The 12,235-nt window shown below is 45.1% G+C and overlaps 1 protein-coding gene across 1 annotated transcript; it reads left to right on the plus strand.

Moving 5' to 3' along the window:
• The first annotated feature begins 1,760 nt into the window (after positions 1–1,760).
• On the plus strand, positions 1,761–3,419 carry LOC119289703 (probable indole-3-pyruvate monooxygenase YUCCA10). Its single transcript, XM_037568957.1, has 5 exons — positions 1,761–1,935; positions 2,257–2,372; positions 2,701–2,934; positions 3,022–3,144; positions 3,240–3,419. Exons 1-5 carry the CDS (start codon positions 1,761–1,763, stop codon positions 3,417–3,419), a joined length of 828 nt encoding a protein of 275 aa, XP_037424854.1.
• The last annotated feature ends 8,816 nt before the right edge of the window (positions 3,420–12,235 follow it).

The following is a 12,235-nucleotide window of genomic DNA, read 5'->3' on the forward strand; positions in this document are numbered from 1 at the left end:
GCCATCATGGCGCGAAGAAAATAATATTGGTGTGGCAGCTCTCGTGGCCATATCGCAGACATCATGGTGTAGGTCGGTCTGGCACAAGCAATGGTTCATGGTCGAAAGTCTTTCCTCCATGGATGTTAAAACAAAGCGTGGATCATACAAGTATTGACGATGATAAAAAGATGAACTCAAGTGAAGAAAAGAACAAGTGTGTACTAAACTGCGAGGATGAACACGTAGACGAAGAAGTTGAGATTGAGTGGGAAGATGGCTAACAGTATCTGTGGAAGCACCTTTTTTAAAATTTAAGTCTATTAGTTGAACATTATTAAACTACAGTAGCACTACTAGTACAAGACCATACTATTAGCAGTCACTATGGCAAATGGTTAGGGCATCTCAAACACTGACCCCTAGACCAGCCACTATGGAAAATGGTTAGGGTGAAAATATGCCATACACTAATCACACGTGGTGGCCCAGGAGGCCCCATGCGCGATGTGATGCACATCACAAATGATAGGATTTAAAATCTCATGCCCAATGAGTCCTCACATCATGGACAGTGGTGAATCTAGAAAGAAAATGAAGGGTGTGCTAAAACTTAATAGTGATTACTTTGGTTAAAAAGGAATAAAACTGGCACATAAAAAATCACATTATACCCATGAGGCAAATTTTTGCTACAAAACCTCTCTTTTTTGAATTACATCAACATTTGATCATCATTTTTTGCGAGGAAAAAAATTGATCTTCATTAATGCTCTTGAATATTCCCGTAGTAAAAATTATGCATGCTCATAGTCTTCCCCTTTTAATTTTTAAATCTGCAAGCAAGTTGTTCAAATAACGGTTGATGAGCTAGTTGTTCTTTGTCGATAAAATGAACTAGCTATTAGTGTTACTGATTTGGAAAAACAAAATTAAGAAGTAGACCAATATCTTGCCGCTTGGCCCTCCAAGGCCGCGGCTTCCTCCCTCTGGTGTGGGCCGGCCGGCGTGCCCCACTTATTGAGGGCTGCAGTCATGCGAGGCTAACATTCCTGTCCAGTTACGGGCACTCAAGCCTGCCACCGGCTGCAGTTTGCAAATACCAGCACCTGTTGTTATGGCCTTGCCCATGGCAGATCCATATCTACATGATACAATAGCAATGTCCTACCATTTTCCATGTACAGGATTACAACCTTCTTATTACTTGGCTGGTAGTGTTCTTGTTCATGTGCGGATAGTGGTCAACATATGACAGAAACAAGGGTGGTCTACTGCAATTTCTGTTTAAGTTGTTGCTGCCTAGATGGCTATGTCTTGAGAAATAATCAAGTACAAATAAATCTAGATACATCCATTTCCGTGACAAGTAATTTGTGACGGAGGGAGTATATACTGAACATATCCTTATCCTATACGGATTTTAGGAATGGAAAGAAATTCTAGAGAGTTTTTAGTCTAAACATATCCAAAGCCGGTTGATAAGTTTCCAAAAAACCAATTGATCAAGAGTGTGATTCCTGCCTATTTTGTATCCCCTATAATGTATCAGGACATGCTTTCGCACCAACGGTTCAATATTTAGATAGAATACTAGTACACACCAGGATAAGGCGTCAATAAATCCTTACCTTTTTCATTCCTCAATCTAGATTGACACAAGAAACATACCAGTATATATATGCCCACATATGCATCCAAAGATTCATCGAGCAAACAAGCAAACACTCCCAGCCTACCATTGCACCTATCCCACAACTTTGTCAACTCTTCTCTTTGGAATGGAGAATGTTGTAGTGTTGATTGTTGGCGCTGGGCCAGCCGGCCTTGCAACAGCAGCATGCCTTAGTCAATTCTCAATTCCCTATGTCATTCTCGAGCGTGAAAGCTGCAGCGCGTCACTTTGGCGCAACCGCGCCTACGATCGGCTCAAGCTGCATCTTGCAAAGGAGTTCTGTGAGTTGCCACACATGTCATACCCAGTAGATGCGCCAACATACATACCAAAAACCTTGTTTGTGAAATACTTGGATGACTATGTTGAGCGTTTCAATATTCAACCCAAGTATCTCACTAGTGTGGAGTCATCCACATATGACAATGACGAAAAATGTTGGTCCATTGTGGCACATGACATGGCAAAGAGCACAATAGTCAGGTTCACAACAAAGTTTCTTGTGGTGGCCAGTGGTGAGAATAGTGCAGAGAATATTCCAATGATCCCCGGACTACAAAGTTTTTCGGGTGATGTCGTCCACTCATCAAGCTACAAGTCAGGCAAGAACTACTCTGGCATGAATGTATTGGTCGTTGGATCTGGAAACTCTGGAATGGAAATTGCTTATGACCTTGCGAACCATGGTGCCAATACCTCAATTGTTATACGAAGCCCGGTATGTACACACACTATATATTATTTTTGACCTGGAAACACTAGGGAATCCCCCCACACCCACCCTATGGGCACTATAAATTTTCAGTGGGTAGAGGGAAATTTCTTATTATAGTCACCACTAGAAGGGACGCAAATTTTCAGAGTTATTACTACTAGAAAGTATTTCATAATATAGAGCGATATACTATTTTATAACGTGCAGAAACAACTAAACAATTAGAAGAACTACAATACCGAAAAATTAACTCTTGAAAGAAGATGATTCTATGAAATTTTATTGTATCGTGCAGACTTCAAAAGAGATGTGACATGTTTTATGGTTGCAGATTCATGTAATGACAAAGGAATTAATTCGGTTTGGGATGACACTTGCTCACCGTCTTCCACTGAATCTAGTGGATAACCTCATTGTGATGGCTGCGAATTTAATATTTGGAGACCTATCGAGGCATGGCATCCGAAGGCCAAAAATGGGTCCAATGATCCTCAAGTCAAAAACCGGCCGATCTGCTGTTATTGATGTTGGCACTGTTGGGTTAATCAAAAAAGGTATCATCAAAGTAAGTATATCCTTGACATGACATAAATTTCATAACAGATGTTGTCTTCATATGCCAAGTTATCAATATTCTATTTATCTCCTACAGGTACAGGGGAGCATTAGTAAGGTCATGGGCGATATAGTTGAATTTCAGTGCAGTAAAAATATATCATTTGATGCGATTGTGTTAGCAACTGGATACAAAAGCAAAACAAATATGTGGCTCATGGTAACAACATCGATGTTTAAATATGTCTGAGTTTGTTTTGTTGGTGCAACAATTGTTAAATCTGCTAACAAGCTCTATGTTATTTTTTATCCCAGAATGGTGAGAGCATGATAAATGACAATGGACTGCCTATCAAAGAATATCCGAATCATTGGAAAGGTGAAAATGGGCTCTATTGTGCTGGGTTAGCAAGGAGAGGATTGGCTGGTATTGCAGCAGATGCCAAGAATATCGCCAATGACATCAAGTCAGTGATAGGCACTATGTCCGGCTAAATTATCTAATCAGTGAATGTGTCTTCGTCAACGCGATGCCTTCCATCGCTGGGCTCCTCGACAAGATCATGGATGAGATCCGATGCTGGGCTATGGCAGGGGCACAGGCCTGCGGGTTGTTCTGCCTTGATCCTGGGATATCCACCGAGTTGTATGATGTACTGTAAAACTAACCTCCTAGGAGGACTGTAACTTTTCCCCATCTTTTCAATGCAATGAAACGCAAAGGACTGTAACTTTTCCACATTTTTCTCTATTTCTTTTTATCTTTTACATGTAGTTTACTGGGGCTAGTATTCTAGACGGTTGATTCTTTGAGAAATCTATCCACTGCCACATGTCTAACTATCTTCATCTATCTTTGATACAACTAGATTCTTGTTTATTTCAAGGTTCATATGTCCCAGGGAGTAAGCACTACTATTATAATATAATCAAGGCCTTTATACTCACATGGTGCAAAGAGCTTTGTATTTTTTTTTGAACAGTTATGTACAGTATTTTTTTACTTGAATTTACACATGCAAAAGTCATCCGCTTGAACATGATATTTAGCAACAAAGGGCTAAGTGCAATTAATACAATCCCAAATCATCAGCAGCAAATGGTGCAAAAGATAATCAAGTCAAAGTTGTTCAGTTTTTCATGTGAAGCACACACGAGTAATTGCAGTAGCTTCCAAGTTTTTATTTATTAATTGTCAAATGAATATCAAATTGGCGATTTCTAGAAATATGATGGTAATTGAAATGAATGATAACAAGTTCTCCAAACATTTGCTTGATATGTACATGATTAATCTTCAAGCCAGGCAGGATAGACGTTTTTTTTCATGCTATATTAATTAGTGAAAACTAATTTCCACCTTCAGCAGTTTGTGTTGCGCTGGGCTTGTACCGTGCTGGATCCGCGGCGCCTCGTCTCCTACACCTCCAGCGCGTCGGCTGCGGCAAGGTCAACACGGTGCATCCCTCTCCCTCTCTCTGCGTGTGGAACCTGTCAGTACATGTTCGTGGGCAGATGTTCTTGAACCTGTCAGTAGCTACTCCAATCCAATGGTGTATATTAGTTACTGCAATGGTGTATTTCCAATGATCATGTTCGTGGAGTAGAAAAAAAGCCTTATGCTTGATGGGAGTAGTTCAGTTACTGCAATAATGTATTCTTGACGAACCTGCAAGAACCTCTTGCTACTGCAATTTTGCTCAACTCTTTTTGGTGGAACTGTAGGACATTTTTATTCTGAAATTGAGAGCATAACGCTGTCATTTTTATTCTGTGACTGAATGGCAGCAAGTAACTGAATATTTCTGTTGTATGCTCAAATGAGTGATTATTTCTACTCCATGTGGGTATGCTGAATATTTCTAGATGGAGTAACTGGGTATGTTGAGACCTGATTATGGTTTTCTCTAGATGATGGCCAAAGGACTTTTAACCAGGAGTACTCCAGCGGCTTCAAGCTCTGTTCCTGCTCTCAAGCTTCTAGATGATGGAGTAACCAGCGGAGTATGTTTTAAGCATGGAGTATGGTAAGCATGTGTTTCAAGCATGGAGCTGTCATGTACTCCCATGCAAAGTAGTTTCAGGATTTTTGACAATGTTGTTTATATAGATCCAGAGCACATTTGTTTCTACTGAATGATTAGCTGTGTATGTAGATCTTCATTGATAACTGACAGCTCGGGACCTTCATTGATAACTGAATAGTTGTGCTGCTCATGAGATGCTTGAGGAAGTTCTCTGCAATTTCCTACAGAATAGTAGTGGAGGAGATGACATTGTTTGTACATAGTAGTTTGCTCCAGGTACTCCCAGTGCATGTTCAGAGTAGTAGTAGATGACATTGTAGTTTTGCCCAATTGTGTCTGTACTGTACGTTGCTACTCTCGTTGCTACAGAGTAGCGGAGTACTCAAATTTTCTGTATTGTTCAGAACAGCATGGGTACATTGTAATGTATGTGAGGCGTGAAAATGTATTGACATAGAGTGCTGAAAATGTATTGACACTAGAGTACAATCTTGATTTGTATGGCACTGAAAATGTAGTGACACTAGAGTACATATATGAACTGCTCCATATTTCAGTTTGTCAGCAAAAGGCCTACATACATTTTTTTTGACGGAGCTACGGCGGGCTTATGCCGGCCTGAACCATTTTCATTATCATAGTTAAGACAGAGATACAAACACAATGGCTACACAAGTGTAGCACCCAACACACACAAGAAGGAATAAGGGACAACAGAGAAGAACCAGGAAACAAGCTACGACAATAGGTGACACCAAGAACTTAGCACCCATCACCACTAGGCTAACCGAGAAGAGCAGGAGCTAGCTTTGATGGATCAGTCGAAAGGAGATTCGTTGCCGAGAAGACGAAGAGAAGAAGTCACCCGCTGCCCTGCGATCACTCACACCTTGAAGAGCTAGGAAGTCACAATCGCCATCGAAGGGTATCCCATTGCCTAGCCACGTCGCGACAGAGAGAGCCACTGACCGTGCCGAAGGGCAATGCTCCACCGAGATAGCCCCTGCACCTCCTCTAGGCCACACCATGGCCACCATCACAAATAGAGGGAGCCAGAGCACTATGCAAAGCAACAAAACCTCACGCGCCGTCGAAGGGCACCGAACACCGAGACATCACCGTCGCCAAGAGCCCCCATGAGAGGTCAACCAACAACACCAGGATGACCAAGGCACCAGTCGCCGCCACAGACCACTTCCACCGCCACCACCGAGCATTCCAACCACCCAACTACCTCTGCTACCCAGACATCGAGCAACCAACATCGAATTTCGTGGCTCCAAAAAACAACGCCCCCAAGGGGGGGAACGACATCGAGATGCCATCGTTGTTCGAACTAATAAAGGATCTAAGGCTTTCGCCCGGAGCCCACGAATGAGCAGGTGGCAGCAGCTCCCCAATGACCCTTCAAGAAGGGAAACGACGCCCAAAAGCGTCGCCGTCATCGTTGCCGACAAGGTCGGCACAAGGCTTTCGCCTGAAGCATCCCCAACCTAGTCGTCTCCGCAGATGCCAGCGCTTGATTCCAGCAACACAAGACCACCCCATCCCCATGCTAGTCACGGCGAGCGTCCCCGCCAGGTCCAGCAAGAAGCTCCGAAGACACGACCGCTCACCTCGAGCATCCGCACAAAAAGGAGTTAGAGCAACCTGGGCTGCCATCAGCACCAAACCTCCCACCACAGGCCACACGCCTCCACCACCGCCACATCATGCCCCGCCGGCAGCATCCACCACCGACCCCCCGGCCGCACGCAAGCCCCCGCCGCGAGAGGAGCGCCCCGTGCCGCGCCATCCGAGCGAGAGGAGGAGAGCCGTCCCCGCCGCCGTCGCCGCCGCGCGGGATTTTCCCGGCAACACCCTCCGGCGGCGGTGGGAGGAGGAAGAGGAGGAGAGGGGGACTGCTGCGGTGGCGGCTAGGGTTCCTCCCGGGTGGCCTGCATACATTGAGCAAGCTGGTGTGCCCACCTATAGAAAGCCACGAGTAGCAGTCCAGTATGTTAATGTGTTTCGAAGACAGTGAACTTGGTAGAAACACCCTATTTGAATCAATTATATATGCAAGTAATTTTTTTCTTCAAAAATATATATTGTTTTGCCAAAAATGAAAACTTACATTATTTTGGAAATTTAATTTAAAAGAGTGCAGCTAATCATGAATAGAAAGTATTAGTACATAGGAATGGGTTGAGAATATACGATCCGAATCTCAAAGCTACCAGTGATAGCAAATGTGTTGCCCGCAACACAAAATTCAAATTCAATCCAAACAAGCCTAAATATGTCAATCCGCAGCTCAAAGATGAATAAGTAGGTCCATCAGTCTAATATAATTTGATGAAATGGTGTGTGCATATCACCGTGGAGACATGGTGTAGGCATGGGATCCAAGAAGAGCTCTTCGTCAGCGCGCCCTGGGCCCCCGGGACTCCCGCGCCGCCGCCGCCACGGCATTGGCCTTGGTCTCGGCGAGCTCGGCCTTCACCTTGCGCAGCTCCGCCCGCAGCTCGTCGGCGTCCCTCAGCCTCTCCTCGAGCTCCAGAGCGTAACCCAGCGAGAAGGCCACCTCGTTCGCCGTCTACAGGACTCGGTCAAGACCGGCATCGGCATGCATGTGTGTCAGTCTATCAGTCCAGATCAACAAGCAAATCATGCTCGAATCGAATGCATAGCTAGCGCATGGATGATTCGTAAGTAAATTCACCTCACCTGGAGCAGCGACACGTAGCTCGAGGCGACCACGTCGGCCGGCCTGGACGCCGCGTGCTCGCGCTGCCGCTCCGGCGTGACGATGCCCTGCAGCAGTTGCCTCGCCGCCTTCCAGCCGCTCGTGTCCCCGTCGTCGCCGCCGTGGAGTTGCTTCCCGTGTTTGCTCGTAGTCCTAGTTGTGGTCCGTGCCTTCCGGTGATGTGGGGAGAACCCCGGCGGGAAAGAGAGGTACCCCGACGCTGAGCTCTCGCCGGTTGCATGGTGCTCCGGCCGCTTCCGCTTCTTCTCTTTTCCGGACCACGACGGCGCATCGCAGTCCGGCTCGCTCTTCACCGTAGCCTCCCTCGCTGGCGAGCGCGCTGCTCCTTTGAGTAGCTCACCTTGAGGAGTCGGCGGCGGCGGTGATAGTGCCACGATGGTCTTGGCCGCGGCCATGTTGCTGTCGCGGAGATACGCCGTGAGATCGATCGGGGAACCACCGCGAGCGCGCAGCAGGCTCGCTGCCACGGCCTTCTCCGGGCCGTTGAGCGACGGATCAGACGTGGCGGACCTGAATGGCCTCCCCCACTGAACAGGGCACTGCCACGGCGACGCTGCCGGTGACGACAGGAAGAAGAACTCCTTCCTCCACCGCGCGTCCGTGCCCTTCAACTGGCGGAAGAGCGGGCCGGCGCCGGCAGCGTCTTTGCCGCGGAGGGAGTAGAGCCTGTGCGGGAACGAAGACAGCGTGAAGAAGTGCCGGAACACCGGCAGCGACGGCGGCGCTCCGGCAAAGTGGGAGAGCACGACGAACCCCGCCAGGGCGCGCCAGCCGTTGGGGGCGAGCTGGCCCGGGGCGATCCCAAAGTGGTCGAGCACCACGCCGAAGAAGGGGTGGAGGGGCAGGCGCATCCCGGCCTCCAGCGCATCAATGTACACGCAGACGGACCCTGGCGGCGGCGGCGCGCGCGCCGACCGGTCGCCGGCGAGGAGAGGGGTGAAGCCGTCGGGGATGGAGTACTTCCTGCAGATGGCTCTCAGGGCTTCGACACTGCGCACCCGCGAGGCGTCCCGCCAGGGCGAGACGTCGTCCTCCTCCTCGTCGCCTCCGTCGTGGGCTCTGTTGCGGGGAGATCGGACGCGGGTGGGCTTGGCATGCTCCGGTGACCAGGATGAGGAGGTCGGGGAGGAGGATGCCATGGGAGCTAGCTGAGGTTGTACCTAACGATCGAGACGGCAACAAAGTTGTGTATGCGGAAATGGAGAGATGTTTTCCAAAAGAGTAATTATATATATATATATATATATATATATATATATATATATATATATATATATATATATTTCATTTTACCCACTAAACTAATTTTAACATGAGATTGGTGCTATATGTACAGAATTGATTTTATATCATATTGGATTTTGCCACACAAACTCACCAACTTGGAGCATAAAAATGTTGGTTAAGTCGAATGAGCATGCCCACCGTCGAGATACTCTACCTCGTGTCCATGAACGACATCTCTGTGCTCTTCTACCATGGTTACAGGTGGTGACGACGTCCAGATTTCGACCGCTCCTTTCTCCGTCATTGTTGCCTTGAGGGTGTTGGCCATCCGCCCTCGCTCCTTTCTCAACTTTTTTAGTCGATCAAAGCATGGCTATGTGGACAATAACAGAACATCTATCTACAGCCGTCGGCTTTGGTCGTCCGTTTTCGCTGCCACTTCCGCACCTGCATCGTCCCAGGTGTGCTACGAGTGTCATGGCCTATTATATGTGTCGACACCTGACATGCTCCACATGCTCATGTTTAAAGTTTACTTTGTCGATGGTTGTGCCACTATTGCTCTTTTAAATGGTAACATCCATGACACATGTTGTGTTTGGATTGCTCAACCTTTTCCAAGGTGCTAACATTCATTGTTAGCGGCTACTTACAACGGGGAACAACAAATGGATGTGTGATCATAATGATGCAAAAGCCAGGGGTTTAATCCACTTTCCGGAAGAAAAAAAAATACGATGACATCAACTAGGAGTACAACCTCTACACATTCTCGTTCACCAAGACTAACCCGTCTAGAGAGCAACTACAAAGTGTTTTATCGAAATGTGGTGGCTCTGAAGTGATGGGATCTCTTCTACAATGGAATGACAATCTTGTCATATGTCGTGGCGCACAAGCTCATGCAGTACCTCTCAAAAGATATGGACTTGTAAAAACACTAAATCGAATGATCAAAAACTGATGCTAGGCCAAGATATGCTCCGCTAAAGCCAGTGTGGGTGCACATCATCGGGGTTCCAACACCTCTTTGAGATTTTATTTGTTTGTGGGTGGTGGGATCCACAGTTGGCACAACTCGGGATGATGATATACTCTGCATGCGCCGTCGTGGCACTGTTTTGCATCCAAGTAAGAATTTTAAGTTCAAAGATGTTCAAAAGGGAAGACAATGCTGGTGTTCCGTCCCTGCAGACGTGTATGTCAAGCTAAATGGAAATGATTTCAAGTTCGTGCTCCAGGAGGACAACTTTAAATCTGATGACAATTTTATTCCCCGCATTTGGGAACATCATGATGGGCGCATGAGCATTGGCTACACTATGTGGTGCTTAAGGTGCGAGACCACGGGAGCTACTATGTGACGTCCGTTGCGTCAAAGAGTCGACGTTACGCACAAGGGTGGCACACCTGGCCTGGCACATTCGGCTTTCGCAAGATTAAAAAGCGCGAGAAAAGGAACTCGCTAGCGCTAAGTTTCAAACCCATGACTTATAGTAGTGCCGCGTTGTGCGAACTGCTGTGACCAACTAGCTATCATGCTCGACTACCAGCCCAACACAACAAGAAATAAAGGACAGCGACAAACTTAACGTTTGCTAAAAATTCCCAAAAACTAAAAGCTAAAGCCCAGTGAGGGATCAAAACGAGCAACTCCTACTAGGGAAACATGTCGCTAGCCACTATAATTCCTGGGAATTTGTCTCCAAAATTGCAGCTCGGTGTATATCAACTATAAGCTGCAACCAATAAAGCATTTCCGAAATTTCAAACATGATTTTTTAAACTAAATATCTTGTGAAATGAGAACATTTTCAAAATTGTGAACATAATTTTAACCACGGACATTTCATGAAAATACGATAATTATTTGGGATTCGCAGCCATTTTCCCGCAGGAACGGAAAGAAATTGGAAACAAGAACATCTTTCGAAGTTACATACAATTTTGTAAAAAACACAAACATTTTACGGAAAATAGCAAAAAATTGAAAATGAGAACATTGCTCAAAATAATGAACAATTATCAAATCTCAAACATTTATTGCAATTCCCTGAACAAAATTTAAATATAAGAACATTTTTCGAATTTGTGAATGGAATTGAGAAGCTAGAAAATTATTTGAAATTCCACACATTTTCTAAATTTTTTATAAAAAATAAAAATGCGGGCATTTTTAAATCCCGGAACTTGTTTTGAGTTTTGGAATGAATTTCCAAAACATGAACAGTTTTGAAATTCGTGAACAAAATTAGAAATTGGGCCATTTTTTGAAGTGTAGGAACATTTTTCAATTTACAGACAAATTTTGAAAACATGATCATTTTTATAATGTGTGAACAAAATTTTAAAACTTGGAACATTTTTAGCAATTACAAAAAATGTTGGAATTTGTGAACAAAAATATTGTGCAACTTTTTTAAACAATTTCAGATTATTGTTTTTGAAAAAATAAAACTGGAAAAGAAAAGAAAAGGAGAAAATAAAAAATACAAAAGACAAATGAAAAACGAAAAAATAAAAAAGAGAGAAAAGAATAAAATGAATAAGAAACTAAAAAACCAGTTTAGGAACCTTCTAGATTCCCAAAAATAAGAAAAACTGGTTGGGACCTTCCAGAAGGTTCACAAAAGTGGAACGCACGCCTCGCTTCTAAACGGGCCGGCATGTCCTTCTCGACCACTTCCGTCGCGCGCGTGTTGTGTGCCGACATTTTCACGCAGAATGCGTCAAAATAGGAAACTGCGAGACCACCTCCCCAACCCCTTAAGTGCCAGGGAGGGTAACGGCACTCACGCGCACCCCTCGTGGGTTGGCCCACAGTGGTGTCGAGCACTGTACCGGAACAACTCTGCTTTTCCTGGTACTCTGCTCACGGCTTGAGCAGTCGTGAAAAAATAGGAAGCAAAATAAATTCTTCATAAATTCGTGGGTTCAGAAAAAAGTTCAGGGATTAAAAAAAATCATGAGTTTGATTAAAATAATTTTGTATTTTTTGAAGAAAATTCAACAAATATGAAATAATAAACGTTAAATTCGAAAAAAATCATGACATTTGGGGAAAATAGTAAACCAAACAAAAAAGATCCAGGTTAAGGCGCTGGGAGGAGCTCTCCCGGACGACCGAGAATATTACCTCGCACAAAAGTTTTTTTTAAGCAATTACCTCGCGACAAGCAATTATTTGGCTATGGGCCAAGGCTGCGCCAAAATTGAGAGCCGCTGAAAGGGAAGGCCGTCGCCTGCGTACAAAAAGTGTACCAAAACAAGAAAAAGTCATGTTACGCACAGGCATATCGAGTCGGTTA

The sequence above is a fragment of the Triticum dicoccoides genome, chromosome 4A (assembly GCF_002162155.2).
Source record: "Triticum dicoccoides isolate Atlit2015 ecotype Zavitan chromosome 4A, WEW_v2.0, whole genome shotgun sequence".
NCBI lineage: Eukaryota > Viridiplantae > Streptophyta > Magnoliopsida > Poales > Poaceae > Triticum > Triticum dicoccoides.

What these genes read in the sequence shown, in the direction of transcription:
- LOC119289703 (XM_037568957.1), top strand. Translation starts at nt 1,761, where the DNA reads ATGGAGAATGTTGTAGTGTTGATTGTTGGCGCTGGGCCAGCCGGCCTT. An exon ending in GCATCTTGCAAAGGAGTTCT is followed by an intron (nt 1,936 to 2,256) that starts GTGAGTTGCCAC and finishes GCTACAAGTCAG; the next exon opens with GCAAGAACTACTCTGGCATG. An exon ending in TCAAAAAAGGTATCATCAAA is followed by an intron (nt 2,935 to 3,021) that starts GTAAGTATATCC and finishes TATCTCCTACAG; the next exon opens with GTACAGGGGAGCATTAGTAA.